The sequence below is a fragment of the Saccostrea echinata genome, unplaced genomic scaffold (genome assembly GCF_033153115.1).
Source record: "Saccostrea echinata isolate AGI-Se365-2 ecotype Australia unplaced genomic scaffold, CSIRO_AGI_Sech_v1 ptg000030l, whole genome shotgun sequence".
Taxonomy (NCBI): Eukaryota; Metazoa; Mollusca; class Bivalvia; order Ostreida; family Ostreidae; genus Saccostrea; species Saccostrea echinata.
Window position 1 is genome coordinate 31,182,717 of NW_026889779.1, and position 14,624 is coordinate 31,197,340.

The following is a 14,624-nucleotide window of genomic DNA, read 5'->3' on the forward strand; positions in this document are numbered from 1 at the left end:
AACACTTTTTGTTCAACAACTATTCAGAAATTCTTTTTCATTTCCGAGCTATATGCAAAAGATATATTTAGGGTCCAGCCCTTCAACTCCTTAATGGGGAAGTTTAGCAAAAGTTGAAAGGTTGCATATTGTTAAGAACATTATTTTGAACATCTTTTGTTCAATATTGCTTATCGAAATATTTCCCACTTTCGAAATATAGCGTGCCAAAGATTTGGCATTCTGGCCCTTTATGGCCCCTAATTATGTAACATATGATGTATATATCATAATATATGGTTGTAAATTGTTAAGATAAACATTTTTGCTTCAGTAATGTATACAAAAATATTGATCGTTAAAGAGTTATTGATTTAATACTTTTGGCCCCTCTCGGCCCCTAACATGACAAGTCAGCCCTTTATTCTTGATATCATATTAAAGATCTTGTCATTCTGCACAAATATTGTTCAGTATGTTTTTACAAAATAATTATACTTTAAAAGATATGATACAAAATGTCTCAAAAATTCACTCATGATTCATGTCCTAAATTTCGACCCCTACCGAGCTTCCATACTAGGCACTTCGGAAAATATCCAAACCCAGGTGCAAAATGGCAACATGTCCTCTATCATCACTGAAAATTTCAGCGCTCTAGCTTAAGCCGTTTTTGAGTTCCATCGCAGACAACGAGGTCCTCTGAATTTTGATAAAAGGGCGATAACTTCCGACCGGAAGTGATTTTTCAAATTTTAAAATGCCGGTACAAACTTCAGATGATAAGACATAAACTCTGAAAATTTGAAGTAAATCGATCAATTCATCTCCGAGAAATCTTCTGCACAAAATCGGTAAGGAGAAAAAAAAGAAGAATAACTAGATGCGATCTCGTTGCGAGCAACGAGTGGGTCTTCCGTCCGATTTTTGATAAGATGAGGTCAGAATTTGACTGAGATTTTTGTTCTAATATAATGATAAAAATAAATTAAGACGAAAATTTTGCTTCAGTAGTGTGTATTAAAATATTGATCATTAAAAAGTTATAGATTAAAGACTTTCGGCCCGTCCTGGCCCCTATTTTGAGGGGCCAGTCCTTTTTTCTTGGTATCTTCCTATAGCTTTCATGATTTTGAACATTTTCAACAACTATTCTGAAATTCTTTTTCGCTTCCGAGATATATGCAAAAGAAATATTTAGGGGCTGGCCCTTCAACTCCTTAATGGGGCCGTTTAGCAAAAATGAAAACGTTACATATTGTTTAAAACCTTATTTTGAACATCTTTTATTCAACACTGCTTATCAAAATATTTCCCAATTTCGGTATATAGAGTGCCAAAGATTTGTCATTCTGGTCCCTTGTGGCCCCTAATTATGTAACATATGATGTGAATATTATAATATATAGTTGTAAATTGTTGAGATAAACATGTTTGCTTCAGTAATGAATTACAAAATGTTGAGCATTAAAGAGTTATTCATCAGAGACTATCGGCCCCTCTCAGCCCCTATTTTGAGGGGCCAGTCCCCTTTTCTTCATATCACTTTAAAGCTCTTATGATTTTGAACATTTTTTGTTCAACAACCATTCAGAAATTCTTTTTCGTTGCCGAGATATTAGCAAAAGAAGTATTTAGGGGCCGGCCCTTCAACTCCTTATTGGGGACGTTAAGCAAAAAATAAAAGGTTGCATATTGTTCAGAACATTATTTTGAACATCTTTTGTTCAGTATTGCATATCAAAATATTTCACACTTTTTGATATATATAGCGTTAAAGATTTTGCATTCTGGCCCCTTATGACCCCTAATTATGTAACATATAATGTGAATATCATAATATGTAGTTGTATATCGTTAATATTAACATTTTTGCTTCGGTAATGCATTACAAACTATTGATCGTTAACGAGTTATTGATTAAAGACTTTCGGTCCCTCTCGGCCCTTATTTTGAGGGGCCAGCCCCTTTTTCTTCATACCACTTTAAAGCTCTTATGATTTTGAACACTTTTTGTTCAACAACCATTCAGAAATACTTTTTCGTTTCCGAGATATTAGCAAAAGAAGTATTTAGGGGCCGGCCCTTTAACTCCTTATTGGGGACGTTAAGCAAAAAATAAAAGGTTGCATATTGTTCAGAACATTATTTTGAACATCTTTTGTTCAGTATTGCATATCAAAATATTTCCCACTTTCGAGATATATAGCGTTAAAGATTTTGCATTCTGGCCCCTCATGGCCCCTAATTATGTAACATATAATGTGAATATCATAATATGTAGTTGTATATCGTTAATATTAACATTTTTGCTTCAGTAATGCATTACAAACTATTGATCGTTAACGAGTTATTGATTAAAGACTTTCGGTCCCTCTCGGCCCTTATTTTGAGGGGCCAGCCCCTTTTTCTTCATATCACTTTAAAGCTCTTATGGTTTTGAACACTTTTTGTTCCACAACCATTCAGAAATAACTTTTCGTTTCCGAGATATTAGCAAAAGAGGTATTTAGGGGCCGGCCCTTTAACTCCTTAATTGGGACGTTTAGAGAAAAATGAAACGTTGCATATTGTTTAGAACATTATTTTGAACATCTTTTGTTCAATATTGCTTATCAAAATATTTCCCACTTTTGAAATATAAAACGTCAAAGATTTTGCATTCTGGCCCCTAATGGCCCCTAATTATGTAATATATGATGTGAATTTTATAATATATAGTTGTAAATTGTTGAGTTAAACATTTTTGCTTCAGTAATGCATTACAAAATTTTGATCGTGAAGGAGCTATTGACTAAAGACTTTCGGCCCCTCTCGGCCCCTAATGTGATGAGTCAGCCCTTTTTCTTTGATATCATATAAAAGATCTTGTAATTCTACACAATTTCTATTCAATATGTTTTTAGAAAATCTCTATAGTTTTAGAGATATGATAAAAAATGTCTCGAAAATTCACTTCTGATTCAAGTCCTAAATTTCGACCCCTACCGAGCTTCCATACTAGGTACTTCCGGAAAATTTGAAAACCCAGGTGCAAAACTTCAACATGTCGTCTATAATCGCTGAAAATTTCAGCGCTCTAGCTTTTGCCGTTTTTTAGTTTTTGTGTCGACAAAATGGTTATCTGAAAATCGATTAAAGGGCGATAACTTCCGACCGGAAGTGAATTTTAAGGATTTGAACAAAAAAGGATCATCTTCAGATCAAAAGGCATTACCCCTGAAAATTTCATGAAAATCGATCAAACCGTTTGCGAGATATCTTCTGCACAAAAATTGTAAAGAAAAAGTGGAATAATAATAATAATAATAATAAAAGTGAAAAAGAAACAATACAATAATAGAAGGGTCTTCCGTTGGAGACGGAAGACCCTAATAATAAAAGTGAAAAAGAAACATAAGAATAATAGAAGGGTCTTCCGCTGAAGACGGAAGACCCTAATAAACAGTAGAATCACTATAAGGTCTTCCGTCTGAAACGGAAGACCTTAATAATAATAATAATAATAAGAAACAGAGTAAAAACAATATGTTCCCAAACTTCGTTTGGGGAACATAAAAATGTTATCTTTAAGCAAAGAGATCTCATCTCAAAATGATCACTGAGATGTATATGTTAATTTTGTTATTACTGTGGTTAGTAACACATCTTGAATGTTTCTGAAGCAACAGTATAGTTGCAATCATTTAAACTAAATGCATCATCTATGCAAGTCTGGATAAGGCAGGGGTTATGGTTACCTAGAAATGGACCTTCTTCAAAAACAAGACCTGGTAATACATCCAGAAAATACAGATCAGATTTCCCGCAGAACTTTTATCATCATTCCTAGAAGCATCAACCTAGCAAGTTTGTTCTAGGAAGGACTTTGGAACAACCAATCTGCTTCATATATTCCAAACTGTCTACCCACCCAGAACAATATTTCTTAGATGTAGCATCGAAGAATCTAACCTCAGGTTCTGGGGACATAAAACTTAGACTTTTAATCTCTGTCTCACTTTTCCACTATATATTCCTTATATAAAAGTGAGATTGAGATCAAAAGTGAGCTCATCTAAGTTTTTTAGCCCCGGAGCCAGATGTATCATCCATGCAGTTTTGGTCAAGGATGGGCTCACATTTATTTGTGAAATGAACCTCCTCTAAAAATGCTAACCTAGAATGCTGTCAGCAAGTCGAAAGTATGTCTCTAGCCTAAATTCATCTTATTTTTGTTCAAGTGAAGTAGAAATCTAAGCTTGATTTTTCCTTCTTTGATTTAAAAATGTATATTTTTTGATGTCCTGGTCCTGGAGCACCTGTTTGCACAAACCTGAATCTTTATTATCTGACAAAGAGTTTATATCACTTCGACAAATTGATCTTTCCTGTATCTTTTTTTTGTTTGGTAATTAACAGTTAATACATGTACCACTACTTTGATCCACTCAAGTACCAAGGGTAACATAGGACAACATTTGACACTACATACAAATGACAATTTTAAGTGTTGTCCTTTGGACTAGTCATACATAATATTTTTAGATGACTTCAATCAATTTAACTCCCTGTAGAAAGGAGACACTGCTCTTTATTTGGATAACAATGAATCTTTTTTACCCAAATATGCTTTTTGAGATTTTTTTTTGTTTTTAAAAAACGGCAGTATATCCAGGTTTGTTCAAAATTGACCTCAGTGGTGCTGAAGAAGAAATCAGACTTAAATTTTAACAATCTATTATGGATGACTAATTTGAACTTGTTCAAAACATTCATTAATGCATATACCTCAAGTGAGCTTAATAATAAAATAATCTGTTCATCAGAAACTATGAAGAAAGACATACATACATAAGGTCAAAAAGTGAGCTAAAAATAGCATCACATTCAATACCTTATTTACAATGGGTACAAAAGACATAAGGTATAAGTATATAGATTTATAGAAGAACATATACAGCTACCATCAAGAAGTAATTATCAGTAGACTATTTCTGGCTCCCTGCTACTGTTAGCTGTGTAAAGTAGGAAACAAAACAATGTAGAGATTATATCTGTTAATGTCACACACACAGTTGGGAAGTCAGATGTATAGAAAATACCTAGCCATGTTTGTTAATAAAGAAAACAAGACACAACTAGATCACCTAATAATGTACTGGTCTAATATATCAGATCATCCTAATATCCGGTCTGCTCTATTTTGGGTGCCTGATTAAGTTTAAAAGTCGTGTGTGCAGTAAACAGGACTCCCTTAACTTCTACAAAGATTTGACCAAAATCAACATTTAAACTATATAGGCTGGGAGATTCCATCTGGCCTTGAGATGGATAAAAAACACAAGTGCAATGAACTTGAAAATATATGAAGCAAACATTGTTTTTGTTTTGAAGCATTTTATAAAATGTTAATGGATTTCAAAGGTTAAAACATATTTGAATACAAATGAGTGTAAAACATTGTTGACACCTTCAGTGTAATATAATCCATAATTTATTATTTTAATATACTCTTTTTTTTTCCAAATTGAATAACTATATGTTTTTACTGTGCAATGTGTTCTGATATTTATTATTATTATACCTTAAAAAATTGTTTGCTATATTAAAATCTATAAAATTTATATAGATTATTATGCTTAGATTCCAACATGCAGCCAAAAAAAAAAATGTTTGCTAAGCTAATATAATTTGGGATTGTTTGAAAGACTCTTTCTGAGTTTAACTTCTGTTAACTTATGTGTATCTATGTACTAAGGTCTATACTGACTAAACTCATGTTTAAAAGTTCAGGGTCATGTAGAAATGAAAACATACACTGTAGGTATAATCAAAGATTACATAGCTCACATCGACAAATGTTATTAGGTAATGCAAATCTCACACCAAATTTTTTTACTTAGTGATTTTTTTGCTAAGTGTGTGTCCCAAGAGCAATATCCATGCTTGTTTGGTTTCTGTAAAATTATATTTATTTGGGAATGTACCTGCTCCCGGCACTCATCCAGAAAATGTAGATCAGATCCAACATCCAAAGCAAGTCTAGTAGTGAACATCCCTTGAAGCATCATCTTTGCAAGTTTGGTCTAGATAGGGTTTGAAGGTACTTGGGAATGGGCCTGCTCCAAAAACTAACTTAGTTACTCATCTGGAAAATGAAGGTCAGATCCAGTATCTAAAGGAAGTCCTGTAGTGTCCATCCCAGTATGCATTATCCAGGCTAGTTTGGTCAGGTAGTGCAAACAGTCACTCATCTGGACAATATAGGCCAAATCCAGCATCCAAGGCAGGTCAAGTAATGTACAACTCTAGATGCATGATCCCTCAAAGTTTGGTATATTGGGAAAGTTTATAATTACTTGTGAATGAACCTGCTCCAAAAACATTAACCTGGTCACTCATCTGGAAAAAGTATCCAAAGCAAGTCTGATAGTGTCCATCCCTTGATACATCATCCATGCAAGTTTGGTCCAAGTAGGGCCTATAGTTACTTGGGAATGGACTTGCTCCTAAAACTTTAACCAGACACTGACACCAATGCCAATGTCGGGGGTATAGCATATGCTCATCTGACTTTGTTGAGGTGAGCTAAAAAGTAATATTGCACATATTTGCTCAAAATCTTAATTTAGGTATTCATTATAATTTTTATATGCATGTTGTATAGAAAATATCATTATAAATAAATTTAATGAATCATATATTCTTTGATTAATGTCTTTCCAAGCAAAAGGATACCTTTTTCAAGAAATATAAATCATATTTGAGGCCTTGTACTATATATTTGAGAGAGAGATATGAGTTGACATATTTAACTTGATATTACATCAACAACCAAATTTTCTAGTCAAAATATTTGTGTAATGGCATTTTGTCAAGTCCTACTCCCACTTCAAGATAACTTATTTTCACAAATGTGTGTCACAACAGGTGCTTTTATCACTCTATCCTACTTTTCATTGTGACATAAAAACATATCAATCTTACAATGAAATGATGGCATGAAGGCCATTATCATTTAAATTTTAACCACAAAAGTAGTGCATAAAAACAACTCCTTATCTTGTTTTGAACAAATTGAGAATAACCTCCTACTTAACGATTACAATACATGCATGGCTCCTATTTATTATACAAGTTTTACAAAATCAATAAAGATGCAATATGACTCATTTCATGACAAAATCAACAGTTCTGAGCAATACCGGTACATAAAAAATTTATTTTCAGAAAATTCCACATTTTATAAATAAATTGGCATCAGAATTCAATATGCATCAAATTGAAATGCCATGATCAGCAAATAAACTGCCTATAATTAAAACATCTCCTTTATGTTAAAAACAAATAAAGTCATAACTTATTGATAGGTCGACAGACTGTCAGTTAAATGTACTAAAGCCACAATGAATCATCCAATGTTTGTTGTCCGTGTTCTAACACATCAATAAAGCAGTAGTCTTAGCTTTTGTACAGAACATAATGATTTAAATGATTTTTTTCACATTCTGATTTTTTTTTCCGCCTAGAAATATAATTTTAGAGCAAGTATTGATCAAAATTTATGTCACCAGCTCAATTTTTTCCTCCTTGCATGTGATCAATTACAATGGTGCGTCCTGCTATCTTTTTTTATGGTACACGTGGTGTCAAGGTTACACCAGTTGGATGATACGAGAGTGAATGTAGCAATTATGATTATTTATAACTTAGAGTCCTGAACAAATTATGTAATGTTAAGCATTGTATAACAACTAAATGCACCTGTTTTATAAATACTGTCAGAGATGTGTTTATTTATGATTAATAATTATTTAATAAGCATTTTAATATCATTATATGACATCAGTATTTTGATCATAAAGCTGACATTTTGAGGGAAAATGTAGTTCTGATTTGCACAGACAGAGTTTATATTCCAGATCAGACTTCTACAGAACATCTGTATCCATCAGTCTAATCTGGTCATAAGGCCCTGCTACTAGTATATACTCAGACAAAAACTGTTTAAGTACACATGTAGGAATTTAAGGAATGAAACAATCTGGTGGATCATTAATTACCCCATTATGCCTGGTAACAAATGCCTATCAGATAAATTAAGCAGACACTGAGAAACCTGACTGAAAACCATTAGATTGCAAAAAATAAGGATTGGAAATAGACCTGCTACCCTGAAAAGTTATAATGTGACTATGAAGTCATCCATTAATTAATATCAGTTACATTTTTAAGGACAAATGCTACAAACAACCTCTCTTAAAAAACCATGAATAGAAGAACTTAAGTCATGTTTAATGAATAAGTTTACAGAGCCACATAAATTTTAATTTTTTTTCAAAGTTTCACAATTATGTCCTTCAAAGTAATAAAAAGTTGGATAGATTTATAAGGGTGATGGCAAAAAGATAGAATTTTGAACGTCATAGAAGGTCTACAATATCTAAATACTTTAAAATTTTGATATCTGCATCTTGTAACCAAAAAGGTTAAAAAAATACATGTATATTATATACCAATCGATGCATCCAATTTTTTTTTATGTAGTATCTGTCTTATGTAATGAGACAATGTACATGAAAACAGATACTGTGACATGGACATAGTGAATTCTTGCTTCTTAAAAAAGTAATTCTTTTTTATCCAGTACTATATATCAATGATTTATTCATTGGATATGTTAAATTACAGATATATATATTGAAGCAATATTTCTACTTTTTCTTCTAACATGCTATGTTTTTCTGTACATGTCTACAATGAGGTGATTTCAATAAGAAGCACACTGCTACAGTCACAATAAAAATCCTTCACAGAAAGATAGTAACAGGCAGTTTCTGAGTTCTGGTGTTATGGCTAATACAGTAAAACTCGTTTAGTACGAACATGGATATTGCGAATTCACAGATATAACGAAGTTTTTTGGATCCCCAACTATATAAATTTAATGAATTCCTTATACGGATATAACGAATTACGGATATAGCGAAGTAATTTCAGAGGTCCCCAGGACTGTCTGGTTGCTAAAATTTAATGTGTATGTTTTTATAATAACAACAAAAACTATAATTTATGAAAAATTTTGTCTTGCTTTAAAATATTATATGACTATCGTAAAAACAAGGTTGTTGTGAAAATTTGGTGATCTACAGTATCTAAATTCTAAGTAATTATTCCACTCCCTCAGTTGACCCTCAAGTTAAGTAAATATGTGCAATATATACATCTATTTAGTGCTATACCATTTCCTCATCAAATGTAACTGCTTCAGTAAACCCTGGATCCCTCATTCACCAGTAAGGTTAGGTACACATGTACTGTAAGTTTTTATTTTGTTTTACTTACTTTTTGTGTTCTGGCTTTAGCACAGGCAAGTCATTCAGAGCATCCTTGTAACATGACCTGTAATAATGAACAATGGCTCTATTAATACAGTAGTGGTATTTACATGTATATGCTGACAAAGCCATGTCTGTGCAGATAATCAGCCTATTACATCTTCTTAACTGGAGTCAAGCTTATCAAAATGATGTAATGTAAGACTATTGTGATAAAATTATATCAAAGGACACCAAAATGAAAACTTATCCAGTTGACATCAACCTGTTTTCACCCAATTTTTAGAAATAAATGGCAGAGAGCCCTCTTCCCTGAGCACAATTATAAACAAAACATAGGGAATCTAATAAAAAAATAAAACATTGTACCTGGGCTAAGGTAGTACAACTGTACTTGACATTTACCTTGCATGTGGAGTTAGATACACATTGACTGTTTCTTGTAATGCCAGCAGCTCCAATCGTGCCTACAGAAAAAAATCTGATTTAGCTTTAGATTTACAGGACTGTTAACATTATGAAACTATTTACAGGATTATCTATCTATATAGGACCTGTTTACCTTTATAAAGTGCCATTCAGGACTGTTTACCTGTAGGTTTACCTGTATAGGACTGTTTATAAGACTGTTTACCTGTATAGGACTGTTTACTTGTATAGGACTGTTTATAGGACTGTTTACCTGTATAGGACTGTTTACAGGACTGTTTACCTGTATAGGACTGTTTACCTGCATAGGACTGTTTACCTGTATAGGACAGTTTACCTGTATAGGACTGTTTACCTGTATAGGACTGATTATGGGACTGTTAACCTGTATAGGACTGTTTACCTGTATAGGACTGTTTACCTGTATAGGACTGTTTACCTGTATAGGAATGTTAACCTGTATAGGACTGTTTATAGAACTGTTTACCTGTATAGGACTGCTTACTTGTATAGGACTGTTTACCTGTTTAGGACTGTTTATAGGACTGTTTACCTGTTTAGGACTGTTTATAGGACTGTTTACCTGTATAGGACTGTTTACCTGTATAGGAATGTTAACCTGTATAGGACTGTTTATAGGACTGTTTACCTGTATAGGACTGTTTACCTGTATAGGACTGTTTACCTGTATAGGAATGTTAACCTGTATAGGACTGTTTAAAGGACTGTTTACCTGTATAGGACTGTAGGGCCCGTGTTCTGTGACACACTGTATCAGTCTGGTCAGTTCCTCTGACACTGCCTCAATCACCTTCTGTGTTACCCTGGTAACAAATACAGGTGAGACAGCAAACACCTCAGCATGGACCTCAATCATCTTCATTATCATCTCCTTGACATAGTTCCTAACCCCTGTCAAAAGATTCATCATTAATCCACGTACCCTTCATGTAATATTAAAGATTTAATTTAGTATATTAATATTTATCCAATATACCATTCGTTATTCAATGCATGTGCAAAGAAAAAGAGAAATCAGTGGTTTTTATTCACACATGCACCATAAAGTCATGCTAATCATCCATTATTAAGGAAATTTAGTTGACAAAATCTCATGTCTCAAATAAACCTTAAGTTATAACACTCCTGACACTGATGGTATCAAGGATTAATTGAGAACTTTATTTTAAATATCTAGTCTTACAGTACAACTCAAAATTTAAAAGAAACTTGGGGGTCAGTGTGCATACTACTGAACAAAAGTACAAACTTGACCTTTTTACACTTAAATTGTTACTTTTATATTAATCACTTTTACCTCAATCATAGATTATCAGATGTATCTATGGCAATAGGTATAATCTTATTTTACGTACACTGTAAAATAATTTTAATAAAATATACTATTTTAAAAATATCAATCTCCATTAATTATTGTGTGACCCTTTTCACTAATAAAATATCATATTTAGGGTATCAGAAATCTTAATGCTCAGTGTAATATTTTCTTATATCAAGCTTTTTATGAATCTGGTAAGAAGTATCATGTAATTTCACAAAATGAAATAAAAGTTAGAACCAGTGATGTAAATTTTGAGATATGGGTCAAATAACGCAAATTTCAGGCTAAAAATACTATCAATTTTATGTTGACTTTTTCAAATATATCTGCAATATTTTGCAAAGATTGTTGAAAGATTGAGTAAAATTTGTTCTCACTACAAATATGTTCATTACACATGCCCTACCCTAGGTAGATTTGTATTGCAACATGAAAAGAAATTTGGTTGCCATCCTTCTTTGGTCAAAGATAATGGTAAAACAGGTCAGGAAATAATGACACAATTGAAAAATTCTCATCAAAATATTTCCATGTATTCATTTGAGTAAGTTACTTTGAAACTGAACAAATACAAAATAGGGAATAGTGATGTCAAGGTCACAGGGAAGGTGAAGGTCAGAAAATCATACCACAGTTGAAAAGCTTTCAGCAATAAGTGTCAGAATATGAATTTTATATACCACAGTTGAATAGATCCCTCAAGTATGTGTCAGTGTATGAATTTTGGTTTCTTTGAAACAAAAAATAAACACAAAAATAATGTGACCTTAAGCTGCATGAACACAGTGTTACGGTTGGATAGACTAAAGGACATGACAAACACTAAACATATTCATGGTATGGCATAAAAATATCATTTGAAACCAGCACTGAATATTCCTAACATATAACCTGAAAATTTCTGTGAGTAAAAATATGTTCCAACATATGTCTACATTTTGAGAATTTTCTAACTGATATCCTCCCACCACAAGAAATAGTCCTCAGCTCTGTAGATCTTATTTCTTGCCAATTTTGAGATTTTTTTTAAATTGAAAGTTGTACATAGCATTTTTGTAAAATTCAAATATGTTATAAAAATTAAATTATAACTGATAATTTTGATATTAGAGGTTCTGACCAATTTTTTCTCAAAAGGTAGTGAGTGACATACTTTAAGCTAATAAAGAGAGCATTGGATCCAGTCACCAAATGAATGTAGTGATTCCAACACATGACAAAGATAATTCTGAGAAAATATATTTATGATGCTAAAGGTCATCATTTATCAGCCATAATGTAAAATAGGAAATCCTGCACTGTCTGATTAATTGAGGATTTAAATGCAATGTTATGAATTCTGAAAACTGCAAATTATTTTCTTAATTCCTTAAGCTGGATTTGTTCTTCTAATATCAAAGCCATTCGACATTATTTTGACTCTACATCTAGGTTTATCTGTTAACTATGGGGTCTTTTATAAATCAGAATTTTTTCAAGTAATCCAAACATGATAAACAAGAGGCCCAAGGGCCTTAACAGTCACCTGAGTACAATACAACAATTTAAAGGATGCATAGAGTATAAAATGAACTGAAAGGTGAAGCTTTGTTACCCAAAAAAGCAAGAAAAATAGGGTGATCATGATCAACAAAATAATTGGTCTTAATATTCATTAACAGTTCATAAATTAGGTTCTAATCTGTTCCCCATTTATCACTATCACCATACAGTATATTAACAAATTATCAATGCTTCTGTACTATTTTAATTCTTTGTTGAAATCTCTTACATTGGCCTCTCTTGGTCTTTGATGAATATTTAATAAGACAAGTTATTTTTGTCTCATTTTTATTTATCTACTACTTACAAGTCTATCTGATCATTAAAACTATGAAAGTACTTTTTGTATTACACAATAAAAGTTTTTGCATAATTCTCTTATTCTATTTACCTTTCAAGTACATTATTTACAGTGATTAATAATCAAAAGTAAATGGCAAAGGGGAATAACTCCTCTCAGTAGAATACAAACTAATAGAGCCCTGGCCAGGACCAGAACACTTGACCAAATGGTCCAGATGTTCAAAAATCTGGTAAAAATTCCCTTCCTTATAAAAACTTTTACTCTGTTTGCCTCAGATGAGAAGATTTTTAAATAAATAATGCATTTTTACTACAGATTCACTATATTATCAATAGAGCCCCCAACTCCAACCCCCACCCCCGAAACACCAGAGCTTCTGACCCTGGGACCATATGTTTGCTCATCATAACTAATCTCTTTGTTTATCTGCTTAACACTAAGGAGCAAACAGGATTATTTAACAGAATTAATGCATTTTCACTAACTTATCAAAAGCCCCACCCTCACACCAGCACATCTGACCCAGGGGTCATGAAATTCACTACTCTGGAAGAAGCACACTGCTCATCATAACTATACACTTAGCTTCTTTGCTTTTTTAACCAGAAGAAGAAAAGAATATTTTCAAAGAAATTTTGCATTTTCACTTTATAATCAATAGAAGCCCCCCCCCCCCCCCCCCAGAACCCTTAAACCTGGGGTCATAAAATTCACAATATTGGAAGAGGCATCCTTGGGTATCATAACAATGTACTTTAGTCTGTTTAAACAATACCCAGGGGCAGAGAAGAAGATTTTCAAAGAAATAATTCACCTTCACTATAGGATCTATATAGCCCCGCCCTAGCACCAGAACCCCTGTCCCCGGGGCCATGAATTTCACAATTTTGGAAGAGGCATCCTTGCTCATCATAACAATGTACTTAGTTTGTTTAAATAATACCCAGGTGCAGAGAAAAAGATTTTTAAAGAATTAAAACATTTCACTTTATAATCAATAGAGCCCCACCCTAACACCAGAACCCCTGATCCAGGGGCCACGAATTTCACAATTTTGAAAGAGGCATCCTTGATTATCATAACTATGTATTTCATGTGTTTCAATAATACCCAGGAGTAGAGAAGAAGATTTTTAAAGAATTAATGCATTTTCACTATATAATCAATAGAGGCCCATCCTGACACCAGAACCCCTGACCCAGGGGCCATGAAATTCACAGTTTTGAAAGAGGCACTCTTGCTCATCATAACTATGTACTTAGTTACTGAATTTAATACCCAGGAGCAGAGAAGAAGATTTTCAAAGAATTAATGCATTTTCACTACATAATCAATCGAGTCCCGCCCTAACACCAGAACCCCTGACCCAGGGGCCATGAAATTCACAACTTTGAAAGAGGCACTCTTGCTCATCATAACTATATACTAAGTTAGTTTATTTAATACCCAGGAGCAGAGAAGAAGATTTTCAATGAATTAATGCATTTTCACTAAATAATCAATAGAGCCCTGCCCTAACACCAGAACCCCTGCCCCTGGGGCTATGAATTTCACCATTTTGGAAGAGTCACTCTTACTCATCATAACTATATACTAAGTTAGTTTATTTAATACCCAGGAGCAAAGAAGAAGATTTCCAAAGAACTAATGCATTTTCACTATATAATCAATAGAGCCCCGCCCTAACACCAGAACCCCTGCCCCTGGG

General features: G+C 33.1%; 1 protein-coding gene across 5 annotated transcripts in view; it reads right to left on the bottom strand.

Moving 5' to 3' along the window:
• LOC133197705 (exocyst complex component 2-like) overlaps positions 1-14,624 on the bottom strand; it is an 83,065-nt gene that overhangs the window by 50,121 nt on the left and 18,320 nt on the right. For all 5 annotated transcript variants that reach the window (XM_061333864.1, XM_061333863.1, XM_061333865.1 and 2 more), the window contains 3 exons: positions 10,462-10,640; positions 9,705-9,766; positions 9,307-9,363 (listed from right to left, as the gene is read on the bottom strand). In XM_061333864.1, the coding sequence (XP_061189848.1) occupies positions 9,307-9,363; positions 9,705-9,766; positions 10,462-10,640 (298 nt within the window). The remainder of the gene's footprint in view (positions 1-9,306; positions 9,364-9,704; positions 9,767-10,461; positions 10,641-14,624) is intronic.